At 43.7% G+C, this 17252-nt stretch overlaps 1 protein-coding gene across 3 annotated transcripts in view; it reads left to right on the plus strand.

Moving 5' to 3' along the window:
- Nucleotides 1-8923: 8923 nt before the first annotated feature.
- Nucleotides 8924-17252, plus strand: part of slc10a7 (solute carrier family 10 member 7) — a 44813-nt gene continuing 36484 nt past the window's right edge. For all 3 annotated transcript variants that reach the window (XM_084328851.1, XM_084328852.1, XM_084328850.1), the window contains exon 1: nt 8924-9171. In XM_084328851.1, the coding sequence (XP_084184977.1) occupies nt 9072-9171 (100 nt within the window). In that variant the 5' untranslated portion in view covers nt 8924-9071. The remainder of the gene's footprint in view (nt 9172-17252) is intronic.

Raw genomic sequence — 17252 nt, forward strand, 5'->3', positions numbered from 1 at the left:
ATAATACCTTCTCGCGCATAGACAGCTTTCTCCTGGATAAGAGACTCCTTCCCCTCGTAACCAAATGTGAATACGGAGCGATAGTTATCTCAGACCATGGTCCTTTAGTTATGAAAATGAGTATCCCGAAAACATGGCTCGGCCACCGCCAGTGGAGACTCAACCCGTTGCTCCTGTCAGAGGAAGCCTTCACAAACTTCATCACCTCGGAAATTACATTATTTCTCGACATTAATAAGACTCCGGGAATGTCTTCTTTAACCATTTGGGAATCACTGACGGCGTAATTAAGGGGGCAGGTGATTTCATATTGCGCCAACCAAAACGGCACGCCTTAAGCAACTGACGGACGAGATTTTGGAGCTAGATAGACTACATAGCCACTCGCCATCAACCGACACGTTGAAAAAACGTATATCGTTGCGAACTGAGTTTGACCTCCTGTCAACACGACAGGCTGAGTACCTCATTACTAAAATGCGACAGGGGTACTATGAACATGGGGAGAAGGCCGGACGGATACTTGCCCATCAGCTGCGACAAAGAACTGCCAACCAGTCCATCCCCACTATCAACGACGAGCGGGGCTCAAAAGCCACTGACAACCTTAAAATTAATAAAAGCTTTAAAACGTTCTACCAATCGTTATACACCTCGGACTCGCAAGTGGGGCCCTCCACGCTAGACGATTTCTATAGGACCCTCCGCGTCCCAACAGTCGACCCAGAGATGGCCGCAGATCTGGAGGAGGAACTTACGGTTGCGGAGATTACATCAGCGATTAGATCTATGCAGAGTGGCAAGTCCCTGGGGCCAGACGGCTACCCTACAGACTTCTACAAAAGATTCTCAACCCAGCTGTCCCCGCTGCTGCTAGCCGTATTTGATGAATCATTCTCAACAAATTCTCTTCCTCCGACCATGCGCCAGGCTGTTATCTCCTTAATCCTTAAGAAAGACAAGAATCCACTGGAATGTGGCTCGTTCCGTCCAATTTCCCTCCTTAACACCGATGTCAAGGTTCTCGCTAAGGTTCTGGCCTGTCGTCTGGAGGGGGTTCTCCTCTTAATTATCTCGCCGGACCAAACAGGCTTCATGAAGAATCTGTACTCTTTCTTTAATATCAGACGCCTCCTAAATATCCTGTATAGCCCCTCTCCACCCGTAACACCTGAGGTGGTCCTCTCCCTTGTATTTACTTTTCTAGTTTAAGTTAATTCAATTAAAGAAATTGTAACTACAATTACATTTAAAACATTGTTATGCATAATAATCATCTGTTCTGTGCGCAACTGAGGGCACATGTATGCGTGTGCGCGTGCACGTGGCGTGTGGGCAGTTCCCATATTACGACTGCATCACTGGGTACGAGACAGGGATGTCCTTTATCTCCACACCTTTTCGCGATCGCAATGGAGCCCCTTGCGCTGGCTCTGAGGCAGAACACCGATATCAAAGGGATCATGCGCGCGGGCTCGGAGCATAAAGTCTTGCTCTACGCGGATGACATGTTGTTGTATATATCACACCCCAAACGAGCCTTCCTCGGTTGATGGCCCTACTTGCAGATTTCGGCAAAATATCCGGATACAAAATCAACATTCAAAAAAGCGAACTGATGCCCGTCGGCACCTCGGCGGATCGGATACCTCTTAGCACATTCCCTTTTAAAATTAGCCCTAAAAAGTTCAAGTACCTCGGGATATGGATCACGCATGAACATAAGAACCTATATATATGGCTAACTATCAATCTTTACTGTCTAATCTGGCGAGAGATATTGAATGTTGGGACCCCCTGTCCCTATCCCTGGGTGGGAGAATCAACACAATAAAGATGAATGTATTGCCAAAATTTCTATATATATTTCAGAGTCTTCCAGTCTTTCTGACTAAAACATTCTTCTCCAAGATAAACAACCAGATATCTTCCTTTATCTGGAACAAAAAAACGCCCCAGATCAAAAGATCTATGCTGCAGAGACCCCGCGTAATGGGTGGGATGGCGCTTCCAAACTTCATTTACTACTACTACTGGGCAGCAAACATAAGATTGTTACTATACTGGGTAAAGGGCGAGGACACAGCCCCCTGGTGGACAGCGCTGGAGAGAGAGTCGGTTAAGTCCACCTCCCTATCTGCAATTGTTATGTTCCCGCTTCCCAGCTCCCGTTCACACAGCCCATATCTAGCTTTACCTCGAACCCAGTTGTCATCCATTCGATAAAAGTGTGGAACCAATTTAGAAGAACCTTTTCCCTCAGGGAACTATCACTGGCTGCTCCGATCACAAGAAATCACATGTTTGTCCCATCAACGATGGATAAGGCCTTCGACAGTTGGGCTGGGAGTGGAGTGATTATGCTGTCTGACCTCTATATAGACGGCAACTTTGCCTCCTTTGAACAACTAGCCTAGTTTTAAGTTAAAATATTATAAATCTACATGCATTGAGGATGTCATTCTTTATATAGCTCTAAACGTGCACCAAAGTATTTACATTGCAAAAAGAAGAAAAAGACTAGAAGGAGGGGGATTCGAACACGGGCCGCGTGTAGCTTTATGCCAAGCAAGCAGTGCAAAAATTTACCGTAGTGGCGTGCAGTAATGCGCCTTTCATTTTCCGCCGCCCAGCGCCCAGGTCGCGCGGAAATAGGCTGTCTATTGCCATTCTCTTTGACAAACTCTAACCTTAACCAGCTCCTTAACAGCGCCTAAACTTAACCGTTCTAACCTTAACCAACTCCGAAACAATGCCTAACCTTAACCTTAACCTTAACCATGCCTAACCTTAACCATAGAAATTATATTGCCATTCTCTTTGACAAACTCTAACCTTAACCAGCTCCTTAACAGCGCCTAAACTTAACCGTTCTAACCTTAACCAACTCCGAAACAATGCCTAACCTTAACCTTAACCTTAACCATGCCTAACCTTAACCGGCGAAAGAATACACGTTAAAAAAAAATCACGTTAAAAAATATTTTCGATGGGATTCGAACTCGCCAGCAAACGAGCCATAGGATCCACAGCCATGTGGCCTTGCCAATTGAGCTATTTCTAGATACTGAATAAGGGGCGGTGACTTATATATATTGAGCTCCGCTCGTGTCGAACCAAGGCGGGATCTCATGCGCATGCGCGGGCACCTCGCGCGAGCACGCCGGCGCACGCACGCACCTGAGCGAGCACGCCGCCGCCGGTGCACGCACGGTAGCATTTGTCTAAGCGGGGCCTGAAAAGAAGGGCGCTTTACCGCACTGGCGTGCGGTGACGAATGCGGAAGCATTTTTGCACTGCTTGCTTGGCATTAAGGAAAACGCACACGGGCCGTCTGCGTGAAAGTCAAAAGCACAAACCGTCACACCACAGTGCAGATAAGTAAAACATCCACCATAGATCAATCAATGGGTAAGAGAGCCGTATTCTTAGTTGAACTAATTATTTTCGCTAGCAAGATCTCATTTGATTATCCATTCCATAAACCTACTGCCAGCAGGCAAGTTTAAAGAAATATAATCTGATTGATTGGGGTAATGAGGGACTTAAAATTAGCCTATAGATTATGCATTTAACTTGTCGGCGAGGCTATTGAGCCGTACTGCAATCTGTTAATAAAGTTTTAAATCAATTAATCAATCAATGCCGTTAGAAAATCAGGGTTTCTGCTCTCGATACTTGCTGGCTTTTCAACTGAAGCGGCCGCACGCACTTATCCTGGGTCTCAAGTCTGGTTCGAGTTAACGAGACTGAATCCACCTTCGAGGAACAGGAAAATCCCGGCTTCAAACATCGGGTTAATTGAATCTGGATAATGGGACTCTTGATCGACTTAGTTGAACCAGGTACGGGGAATAGGGCCCAGGTCTGCATCCCCTTAACAACTGTGTGTATTGACAGCCATGTTGATCTATTCTATTCATGTCTCCTCCTCGACTTCCACTGTTTGTTGATAACTGTGACGCGGCTCTCGCCTTATGTAGTAGCGAAGCAATAGTATCTGCTGTGTGTGCAGTCATAGTGCACTGTTGACAGACGTGGATGAGAGGAAATTATATGAATGCATCGGTTTTGACCGATGCAAAGACGCTACAACAAGATGCATCGTGAGCTCAGCCTGAAATTTTTCCGATGTGGACTTATTCCACCGGTGCACTCGCATCGTGAACGTTTATGTCGGCGCACCGATGCAAATCGATGATTCGTCACATCACTACAGGTGTCAATCATGAAATTGTGCGCTTCATTGTTGATTGTAACTGGTACAGTGGGACTTTCACAAGGATCTGCGGATAATGTCAGGTATACCTCCCCCTCCCCCGGACCTCCCTTTTGTTCTGGATACCCAGTCTGGTCTCTCCAGGGGTTTGTTTGACAATCCTGTCTTATATGTCCTGCTTGCTTCAGCCCCAACATTGTGCTCGACCAAACTCATTTATCTGTCCTTGTGGTGGAGGTCTTTGATTGTAGTGAATATCACGTGTGTCACCACCTCTGCCCCTCCCTCCTGGTCTCCTTTGCATCACGCTTCCTTGTTGTGGGAAAGTGTTGTAATCCCCTGACCTTCCCCTTCCCACCGTTTTGACTTCTTGGGGGAAACCTGTGGTCATTACAGGTGTTTGCAGCTGTGTTGTATCAAAAGTCCTGTCTTTCTTTTGTTGTGACATTGTGCTAATTATAACAGTTTTTATGTATTTGTTCAAATTTAAATATATATGATGTATATATATTTTTCATATAAATGACACAGATATATATATACATATATCTATATATATTTTTTTTTTCTTTTTTATAGTGCGCCACGCCAATTACAATGTTCCACTAATACCACAAATCATGTGTAAATGGTGTATAATCTTGACTTAATCGTGGGAGAACAATGATGCAATTTATAGCATGGGCCAGGTTTATTTATAAATGTTCTAAATTACAAACATAAACTGAAAGGTCCTAGCACAAGGTACAAATGATTATCTAAATTTTTAATTGCAGAATTGTAATTGAGTATGGCCAGGCCTTAGTTTTAGATGCAACACTAAATAAAGTCTAGTTTAAATTTGGATGTGGCACAAAAGTACATTTCAAATGTATGTTAACCCTGCTTTTACTATCAAACCTACCAATTTAATAGAAGCAACAACCTTGTATCTGTTTAAAAGGCTACAGTCAAACATGCAAAGCCGGCTACTCAATATTTACCTTATCTAAAATTGAAAACACAAGTTTTATCAATCAATCAATCAATCAATCAATCAGATTTACTTATATAGCACATTTAACATGACACGTGTCAACCCTAGTGCTGTACAGAGGGTAGATACATAGATACGTATAGACAACAATCACACTCCGTTGTATGGGAGGGCACACAGGCAAGCACACAGGAAAACAGGGCATGAGTCAGTGAACGGGAAAGGCTAGTAGGTAGAAGTGGGTTTTGAGCCTAGATTTGAAGGCATCTATCAAGGGGACGAGGAGCCTAATGGAGGTGGGGATGTTGTTCCACAGTTCAGGGGCTGCGATAGCAAAGGCACGGCCCCCCCTGATCTTAAGGTTAGACCTCCGGACTGTCAGGAGCCTCTGATCGGCTGACCATTAAGGGTTTTAAAAACAAATAGGAGAACCTTAAAATCTATCCTGTAGCGTACTGGAAGCTACTGACGGGAGGCAAGAACAGGGGTGATGTGGTCTCTTTTTTTATTATTTTATGTTTATAAATACTGTAAATCTCCCAATTTTTTATTTTATTTTTCTTTATATGAAATCATTGCAATACCCTGTGATCTTACAAGAAGTGTTACTAAAATACAACAATAATGATCTGTCCACCTCTGGTATGACAGATACTGCCCTGCATCCACTCCACAGTCTGTGTACCCGACCCCTGTGTGACAAATGTAATGATTAACCTCCGCCAGCCACTGTGTAGGGCGTTATCAGTTTACTGTGTCCTCAGACGTGTGGTTTGCCTGAAAACACCATCTCAAACTTACTTTAACAGAGTAAAAGTTTGTCTATCTATAATCAACTAGTTTCAAGTTGAAGTTTCAAGTTTGTTTATTAATTTATTATGACATACAACTATGACACACAAATCCGACACTGAAATGCCCGGTGTGCACTGACCTCACAGCTCACAATCTCGCCGCGGCCGCAGGAGAGAGGGGAGCCACTCAATCAATACTCACTATTTGCACAGCAGCGCAAGATCAGCATTGAATCACAGATATGCGATAACTCAAATCAACGATATAAAGTTTACTATACAAGGTACACGTACATTACAGTAAAGTGCTTGGTTCTGTATAACAATACTTAGCTAAATACTTAATTTAGAATGCAGATGAATATAGCTCTCAGGGTCATCTTGCCCTGGTGCTGAAAGTGTAATGATTACCCACTAGGGAGCACCGAGGGGGGCCGTTCGAGGGTTGACCCTATACTGTAGATAACGCAGCTAGCCCGCTTGCCTGTTATCAGTCATTGTTCACTTTAATCTATAGACTATACTGTAAGGACCAAATTTAACTTTTTACAGGGACAAAGATATAAGATACAGTTTAATTCACTCTTTTTTCTTTAAATTGAATTTTGGATCGTCCTAGAAACTGTTTGATGATATAAACTCAGTCTTGTTATGATACAGTCAGCATTCAAATGAACACAAATTACATCAAACATACTTTTACAAATAACCAAAAACTTCAATCTTTCCTCCTCACACACAATGTCTGCAGACCTTTTTCATTCAATCATTCATTCCGTCAGCAACACAGGGAGATAGCAGGGGGGTTTGTAGGTGTGTGCATAGGCAGAAATGACAGAGATGTAATAGTCAAACGTGAGTGTGAGAGAAAGATCTTTGTTCTTTCTAGATGTCCATTTCCCATGCACAAACGAGTCCCGTCACCACTGCCCAGGTCATAGGCCACTCTGCGCTCCACACAGCAACACAGAGCTCTTTTCAAAGTGTCACTCTCACTCTGTTCTCCCACTACCGCTCTCTGGTATGAGATTCGAGAGCGATACCTATTAAATGAGCCATGGCCCAAGACCCTCTCTGTACATACGGAAATGGAACAATCCAGGTTTTGAAAAACAAAAACTCAAATTTGCGCTGAAGTGTGTGTGTGCTTGTGTGTGTAAAGGGAGATATGTGTGTATGTAGGATTGATAACACAATCCGCTGCAATAGCTGACTTCACTTCAAACACGGCTTCAGTCAAAAAATAAATAAATAAAGAACAGCGTGCACCACTGTGTTATTTTCCTAGCTGGCCAGCATTAATCAATGTAGCCTGTTTACCAAGGCTTCCTACACAGTAAATTCCACAGAGCCAACTCCACTCAAACCGAGCACACTCCACCCAAACCGAGTAAAATTGTACTCAAACTGAGTAAAACGTACTCAGCCCGAGCTAAATCTACTCTGCGAAACGCACTGCGTACCTTTTATCCGAAGGCCTTTTTCCTTTACACCTGTAGCCACAGTCAGGGCTCTTCCTTTACACACTGAAAGGGATTTCTGTAGCCACAGTCAGGGCTCTTCCGGGATTTCTTGTAGCCACAGTCAGGGCTCTTCCTTTACACACTGAAAGGGATTTCTGTAGCCACAGTCAGGGCTCTTCCTCTACACTGAAAGGGATTTATGTAGCCACAGTCAGGGCTCTTCCTTTACACTAAAAGGGATACAAAAAAAAAAAAAAAAAAATCCTTTACACTGAAAGGGATACATTTAAAAAAATTTATTAAAAAATAAAAATAAAATAATAATAATAAAAACCGCACCAATTTGACCAGATTAGCCCAAAGCGAACCATTCAAACAATACAACACATTAACTCATTCTCCAATACTGTAGGTTTTTTGGAGAGAGGCCCGGAGTACTCACAGAACGAAAATACTGAACTCAGAGCCAAAAACATATGTCAGCAAGATGTTTGCCTATACCTTAATCCTGGTCTCTGAATTCAGTATTCGCCATCGATGAGCAGCCCCGTTGTTCCTTGGCCTCTTGACCTCTCCTGGCTGTTGCTCGCCATTAATGTGGGGAGATTTAGGTGTTCCTCAATCAGGACAAAAGGATATCGAATATTAGACACAGGACAATGAGTTCAAACATCATGTATGGTATTTATTGAATAATCAGAAAGCATAATTACATGAATTATCGGGTGGTCCATGGATCACAGACAAGCTTGTTGACAGCAATGCAGTGTATAGAAGAGTGGCCAAGGAGCTCCCCTCCCTCTATTCTAGATGGTCTGATATACTGTCCACCCTAGGGTGTCTTTGCTGGCTGACCAATCGAGTGTGAGACACCTGTGTCCTTTCCCACATGATCCAGCGAGGACCAGGATGCATAGTTATGTAACAGGCAAATGCACAGGCGTCCACCCTGCACTGACCAGCCACCTTTCTGGAGATAAAGGGGGCCCCTGTAACCTTGGCCTAAAAGCCTCTCACTGTCAAAGGAAACCACAGTGTTCTCAGATGTCCATGTGTACTGTAATCCTATTTATCAATGACTTTTAACTTAAGCAATGTTCCTAATTAACTAATATATTTATATATGTTATAAGCCTAAAGTCTGACGTTAATTTCCGACACTAGTTTATCACTGGTTAAGCTTAGGCGACTCTTTCGAAGTTGGTTAAGGTTAGAGTTTGTAATCAGGACTGGTGTTCTATCGCCCTGCTCTAAGACAAACTCTAACCTTAACCAACTTCGAAAGAGTGACTAAGCTTAACCGGTGAAAGAAACAGGCGTCACACGATTGGGCGCACATGTCACATGACCAGAAACGTCAGTGGCCAGAGAGCGTCTCCGCAAACATAGGTTACGGGAAAGAATCACGCTGCGTCTACACTGCGGTGTTTACGGTAAAGATGGCGACTTGCTCATGTGTCAGGAAGTAATACTGTTTCCCAGGCTGTCCGTCCCCGTATTTCTCTGACTAGTATAAACCAACCTCACACACACACACAGGCGAGTTGTAAACAAAACAAAAAGGAAGATTCGGCGTGTGTCCACCGGGAGCCGGGTCTGTCTCCGGCAGGAGGAGGAACATGGGCCTCGTAGCGAGGATACGGAAAGAATGGTTCATCATTGGGATCGTGGTCGTCATCTTATCCGCCAGACTGCAGCCCAGCTTCGGAGTTAAAGGAGGTTAGTTGTTGTTGTTGTTGTTGTTGATGAGTGTGTGACTGACTGAGTTTGACCTAAGTTTCACCATCATCACGTTAAAACCACATTCACTGCCACACTACATAAGGTTAACCCTTTACCCGTCGGTAGTGTGATAGTAAAGGGTTAACCTTCTGTGTATTGTCGCAGTGAAAGGGTTAACCTGCTGCCGTGTGTGTGGCAGTTGAAGGGTTAACCTGTGTATTGTCGCAGTGAAAGGATTAACCTGCTGTCTTGTGTGTGGCAGCACTGGCAGTGGAAGGGTTAACCTTCTGTGTATTGTCACCGTGAAAGGGTTAACCTTCTGTGTTTTTGTCGCAGTGAAAGGGTTAACCTGCTGTTGTGTGTGTGGCAGTGGAAGGGTTAACCTTCTGTATTGTCACAGTGAAAGGGTTAACCTGCTGCCGTGTGTGTGGCAGTGGAAGGGTTCACCTTCTGTGTATTGTCGCAGTGAAAGGGTTAACCTGCTGTCTTGTGTGTGGCAGTGGAAGGGTTAACCTGCTGTCGTGTGTGGCAGTGGAAGGGTTAACTTTCTGTAGTGTGGCAGTGGAAGGGTTAACCTTCTGTAGTGTGGCAGTGAAATGGTTAACCTGCTGTCGTGTGTGGCAGTGGAAGGGTTAACCTTCTGTAGTGTGGCAGTGGAAGGGTTAACCTTCTGTAGTGTGGCAGTGAAGGGGTTAACCTGCTGTCGTGTGGCAGTGGAAGGGTTAACCTTCTGTAGTGTGGCAGTGGAAGGGTTAACCTGCTGTCGTGTGTGGCAGTGGAAGGGTTAACCTTCTGTAGTGTGGCAGTGAAAGGGTTAACCTGCTGTCGTGTGTGTCAGTGGAAGGCTTAACCTTCTGTAGTGTGGTAGTGAAAGGTTAACCTTCTGTAGTGTGGCAGTGGAAGGGTTAACCTTCTGTAGTGTTAACCTTCTGTAGTGTGGCAGTGGAAGGGTTAACCTTCTGTAGTGTGGCAGTGGAAGGGTTAACGTCCTGTAGTGTGGCAGTGGAAGGGTTAACGTCCTGTAGTGTGGCAGTGGAAGGGTTAACCTTCTGTAGTGTGGCAGTGGAAGGGTTAACGTCCTGTAGTGTGGCAGTGGAAAGGTTAACCTTCTGTAGTGTGGCAGTGGAAGGGTTAACCTTCTGTAGTGTGGCAGTGGAAGGGTTAACCTTCTGTAGTGTGGTAGTGAAAGGTTAACCTTCTGCAGTGTGGTAGTGAAAGGTTAACCTTCTGTAGTGTGGAAGGGTTAAAACTAGAGCTGGGCTGTTAACGGCGTTAACATGCTGCGTTAACGCTATACTAGTATCGCGCGATAATATAATTAACGCATTAATCTAAAAAAAATAAAAAAAATATTTACCCAGGGTAGGTTCGCTGAGCACAGATGCTCTTTTTCAGAAACGCCCTGCTTCACATTCACACAGTTCCATTCACACCTGGGAGCTGCCCAGTACAACCACAGTTGACACCATTGGCCACTGAGCAACTCCACTGGAGCAGTTGATTCAAGCCATGTCACATAGTTCAAGTTTGAAATGATTCTTTCTGTTTTGCTCCTGAGAGTGTGCTAGATACTGTACTGTACTGGTAAAAGTGGTAATATTATTTATTTGTGTTAACTTCTGAATAAAACAACTTATTAAACACAAGTACATCTTATTGAACATTATTTTGATATTTCATTACCAATTATCATAGCAAAACAGCTTTTTCAAACAGTCTGTAATGCATTTTGGAAACGGGAGATGGGCTCATGGTGTAATGGGCCACCTGGCCTGAGAAACATAAGGAGGAAAGAAAAAGTAAGGACTTACTTCTGGTCATTATTTGGGTAGAACACACATATTTTGAATGCCTTCGGCAGTTTTTTTTTTTTTTTTTTTGAGCCATTTTAATCTAGATTAATCTAGATTAAATCCAGGATTGCAGATAGATTAATCTAGATTAAAAAAATTAATCTATGCCCACCTCACTGATTACTTTCGATGTAACTGTAACGTTGGAGAAAGCGAGCTTCTGTATTTTTTTATATGATTCATAGATTATTAGAGAGCTTGGCGAGGAGGGATCTAGAGTTAAATACTGTGACAGCTAGCTTCCTTGAGGTAAGCTAACAGTTTATAATGTATCTAAGCGAAGTTGTTAGATTAGATTCAAATGTATTGTCATTATTATACAGCACAAGTACTGTGTTACAGTACAACGAAAATAAGTTGCTATCTAACCAGAGTATAAAGTGAAATAGCAATTACACAATGTTTCAAGTTCAAGTTTCTTTAATAGTTGTCATACAGAAGTACAGAATACTTTTATACAAAATGCTTCTTACTGTTGCGCTCCAGAGACTGTGCAAGACAAGATAAGTATGAAATAAAATAACATAGTAAAATTAGAAGTAAAAAAAATGAGGTCACAGTGTTCAGTTTAGACATATGTACAATGTTCGATGCAGAATAGACGTAGTTACCATACAATATACAATACTGTGCAGTGTACTAATATACAATACTATATAGTGCAATCTTGTAATTCTGTACAGGGTAAAGTGAAATGGCAATGTACAGAATACAAGATTATTTTATCTAACCAAAGTGGTTGAGATGTGTGTGTGTAAGTGTAACGTTATCACCATCTTATTTCACACGGTGTGTGTGTGTGTGTGTCTCTCTTGGTACCTGGCTAAAGTGACACGTTGCATTCAGCACAGCAGCAGACGCCCCCGTGCTGTGCTGCCTGGCATTCATATTGCTGACCCCCCCCCCCTTTGCGGCTGGCACGACATAATTCACATAAACACAACGTTAAATCATCAGTTAACATCTCCCTTGGAATATGGTCCATATGAGGAGGGATGCACGTGTTGTCAGCATCGATGGTGGATCATTACATGTCCTCCATGTTTATTACAGTGTTCATGACTGGAAAGGCTAAGGGTAAGTCGTAGTCCTGTGACACCAAGACCTATTGAAAGGTTACACACACGTCTGCATCTTACCCTTTTTTGGTTTGCGACCCCTAGAATCAGGGTGTTACCTGTTCGTAACACAGTCTACAATACATGGTCAATAATAGACAGGATGGTGACCTGTGACACAAAATAATAATAACACTTTATTTCCCCTTTTTAGGCAATTTCACTCTAGTAATGATTTGAGGAGGCTGATAATGTTTGGAGGGGTTCACGTTTTGTTGTATTTGTCACATATAAGGTACATGTGTATAGGCCTGTCACGATAACACATTTTGCTGGGCGATTAATTGTCCCAGAAATTATTGCGATAAGTGATATTATTGCGGTTTTGAGAGAAATAATTTTTTTGAGAAATGTATTTCCCAAAAGTTTTCAATCAACTTTTTTTTTTTACTAATATAATGATAATAGCATAATAATGCAAGGAAACCGTTTCAAAGTGCAATAAACCTTTATTTAACATTGGAAGACATTTTAAATATCCTAAATTACTACCTAACCAATCAGATATGAGGTAGCGTCAGAAGCAGAGTAACCTCGTTCCCAGTTTTATCTCCGTGAGAGCAATGATAAAACGAGCAGAGCAATGTGTGTGGACAAGAGGCGAGTTGCTACGTTTACTGTAGGAAGGGGCTTTTAGACCCATGTTTTTATTTTTTGCTTCGAAAAGAGGGACATCCTCTCAATATGCGGGACGTGGGACATTAGGTAAAATGGCTGTGCAGTATACAACCAAAAGCGGGACACCTGGTCACCCTAACTGTGGCTCGCGTTTGTTTACTGTGGCTCGCGGATTATGTGATGGGCAAGCTACTTGGAAAATGTAGTAAGCTACACTACCAGTTACTCTCGATTAAAATATAGCTCAACAATAATCAAATAAACACAAATATATACTATCTCTATTGGAATGGAGACTTTTCAGCACAGGATAAACTAGGGATGGGCAAAAAAAAACAGATCGATTGATCACATGATGTACTTGAGTACTCGTGGAGGAAAACGCTGTACAAAATAAACGTCTTTTCCGGTGTTTTAGACTTTGCTCTTTTATTTTGAAACCCACCGACCGGAAGTATTGTTGTTATTATCCTAGCAGAACCTATGAGCGGACAACTTGTGTCGTCCGGTTCTGTGTTTTTGAGCTAATGATAAAACAAATGTTGAGATTGTTGGTGAACAACTAACTTTAGGTTAGTTTTAACGTTAGCTACTAACGTTAGATGCAGCTACTACAGGCAATCAACGATGAGGAGGAAGCGTCATAGCATCAACACTAGATCTTTAATCTTTATTTAGCAGTCCAGTTTCTCTGGGCAGTAGCGTATAGCGTTTGTTCACGCTACATCACTACTTGGGTCTAAAAATAGCTACACTACAAAGAACGCTACTTGGTTCAAAAGGAGCGACGCTACCATCACGCTACTGAGAAATGTAGTTAAGCTATGTAGCGTTGCTACTGCCCAACATACGCATGGTGCTCACAGGAGCTCCCGTGCTGTACTCTGTAGTAACGCCAGCGGCCTGCCTCCCCACACGGAGAGGTACTGGTTCCCGCCTCATTAAAACAAACACGCAAATAGCAATTAATTGCGCCCATCAAAATCATTGCATTAATTTTCATTATTGCGCGATAAATTGATTTATTGCTTATTGCAACAGGCCTACATGTGTACATTATATTGAAATGCTTGGTTCTGTATGACCCTCCTGAGATTGTGCTTCATACAATAAAAAAGTTGTAAAAAGACCAAATGCTATACAAAATAGACAAAACTGAGATGTACAAAATGCAAAGATGAGGCAGAAGAGGTAGTGCACATTTTTAAGAATGAATAGATAAAATATGGTGTAATGTTTAAAAAGTGATTAAAGTGAATGAAGGATGATAATGATTGGAGGATAATGATTTGAGGAGGGCTTTACACTTCAAATATCCTTTATTTCACAAGAACAATTATGCCTTAATTATAAACATGTTTTATTTTGTATATTTTCACCCCCCCCCCCCCCAAATCATTGACTCCCGGTTTGAACCGGAGCTCCAGAGAAGAAGGGTTGATCCCTCTGTGCCAGTGTACCCTGCTGTAGTCCCGCCCCCATCCTCCTCAGAGCTAATGTCAACACACACACAACACACGACACACACACACCCACTGTACAATACCATATTAGTCACTGCAGATTAGATAAGCTACTGGACAGTATCTTTTATAACCTGACTGGTACTCTGTAAAGCCATTAACTAACCTAAGAGATAACGGATGTAACAGGCGGCTGTGTGTGAGCAATACATGGTGAATTGAGCTGCAAAATGTATATGAAATCAATGGGCATCATTGCTCCTCTCTCTGGTGTTGCTCCTGCTATTATCCTCAACACGAGCAACCTGCACCTCCTCATTAACTCTGCTGATGTCACCAACACAACCTGCACCTCCTCATCAACTCTGCTGATGTCACCAACACAACCTGCACCTCCTCATCAACTCTGCTGATGTCACCAACACAACCTGCACCTCCTCGTTAACCTGCTGATGTCACCAACACAACCTGCACCTCCTCATCAACTCTGCTGACGTCACCAACACAACCTGCACCTCCTCATCAACTCTGCTGATGTCACCAACACAACCTGCACCTCCTCTTTAACTCTGCTGATGTCACCAACACAACCTGCACCTCCTCGTTAACTCTGCTGACGTCACCAACACAACCTGCACCTCCTCGTTAACTCTGCTGATGTCACCAACACAACCTGCACCTCCTCGTTAACTCTGCTGATGTCACCAACACAACCTGCACCTCCTCGTTAACTCTGCTGGTGTCACCAACACAACCTGCACCTCCTCGTTAACTCTGCTGATGTCACCAACACAACCTGCACCTCCTCATTAACTCTGCTGATGTCACCAACACAACCTGCACCTCCTCATTAACTCTGCTGATGTCACCAACATAACCTGCACCTCCTCATTAACCTGCTGATGTCACCAACACAACCTGCACCTCCTTGTTAACTCTGCTGATGTCACCAACACAACCTGCACCTCCTCATTAACCTGCTGATGTCACCAACACAACCTGCACCTCCTCATTAACTCTGCTGATGTCACCAACACAACCTGCACCTCCTCGTTAACTCTGCTGATGTCACCAACACAACCTGCACCTCCTCATCAACTCTGCTGATGTCACCAACACAACCTGCACCTCCTCATCAACTCTGCTGATGTCACCAACACAACCTGCACCTCCTCATTAACCTGCTGACGTCACCAACACAACCTGCACCTCCTCATTAACTCTGCTGATGTCACCAACACAACCTGCACCTCCTCATCAACTCTGCTGATGTCACCAACACAACCTGCACCTCCTCGTTAACTCTGCTGATGTCACCAACACAACCTGCACCTCCTCTTTAACTCTGCTGATGTCACCAACACAACCTGCACCTCCTCTTTAACTCTGCTGATGTCACCAACACAACCGCTGCACCTCCTCATTAACTCTGCTGATGTCACCAACACAACCTGCACCTCCTCATCAACTCTGCTGATGTCACCAACACAACCTGCACCTCCTCGTTAACTCTGCTGACGTCACCAACACAACCTGCACCTTCTCATTAACTCTGCTGATGTCACCAACACAACCTGCACCTCCTCGTTAACTCTGCTGATGTCACCAACACAACCTGCACCTCCTCATCAACTCTGCTGATGTCACCAACACAACCTGCACCTCCTCATTAACCTGCTGATGTCACCAACACAACATGCACCTCCTCATTAACCTGCTGATGTCACCAACACAACCTGCACCTCCTCATCAACTCTGCTGATGTCACCAACACAACCCTGCACCTCCTCTTTAACTCTGCTGATGTCACCAACACAACCTGCACCTCCTCTTTAACTCTGCTGATGTCACCAACACAACCTGCACCTCCTCATTAACTCTGCTGATGTCACCAACACAACCTGCACCTCCTCATTAACTCTGCTGATGTCACCAACACAACCTGCACCTCCTCGTTAACTCTACTGATGTCACCAACACAACCTGCACCTCCTCTTTAACTCTGCTGATGTCACCAACACAACCTGCACCTCCTCTTTAACTCTGCTGATGTCACCAACACAACCTGCACCTCCTCGTTAACTCTGCTGACGTCACCAACACAACCTGCACCTCCTCATCAACTCTGCTGATGTCACCAACACAACCCTGCACCTCCTCATTAACCTGCTGACGTCACCAACACAACCTGCACCTCCTCATTAACTCTGCTGATGTCACCAACACAACCTGCACCTCCTCGTTAACTCTGCTGATGTCACCAACACAACCTGCACCTCCTCATCAACTCTGCTGATGTCACCAACACAACCTGCACCTCCTCTCTGACATTAACTCTGCTGATGTCACCAACACAACCTGCACCTCCTCTCTGACATTAACTCTGCTGATGTCACCAACACAACCTGCACCTCCTCGTTGACATTAACTCTGCTGACGTCACCAACACAACCTGCACCTCCTCATTAACTCTGCTGATGTCACCAACACAACCTGCACCTCCTCTCTGACATTAACTCTGCTGATGTCACCAACACAACCTGCACCTCCTCGTTGACATTAACTCTGCTGATGTCACCAACACAACCTGCACCTCCTTGCCTGGCGTTGCCCCTGCTCATACCAGATGGGAAATTTCCAGAAGAGTCCAGATAACAAAAGCTACTAGGATGTCCCGATTAGGGTTGGGCATCGTTTGGATTTGAACGATTCCGGTTCCGATTCTCCATTTCGATTTCTGTTCTAAACGATTCTCGATTCCGATTCTTTGAGGTGCAGGTCAAAACAGGTCACAGCTTATTTCGCAGGAGATTTTTTTTTTTGTTGAAAAATCTTAAAACATTTTCATACTTCACATTGTCAGTTGACTTGATACAGTTTTATTTGGTTGCTGTACTGTAACTAGGGTATTAATTAACAAAGTAAAAAAAATAAAAAAAATCGAAATGCAGTTCCAGAACCGGAAGTTAGGAACCGGTTCCTATTAGGGGTGGGAATCATCAGTTTCATCACGATACGATACGATA

Source organism: Notolepis coatsorum, assembly GCF_963971535.1.
Source record: "Notolepis coatsorum genome assembly, chromosome: 1".
Lineage (NCBI taxonomy): Eukaryota > Metazoa > Chordata > Actinopteri > Aulopiformes > Paralepididae > Notolepis > Notolepis coatsorum.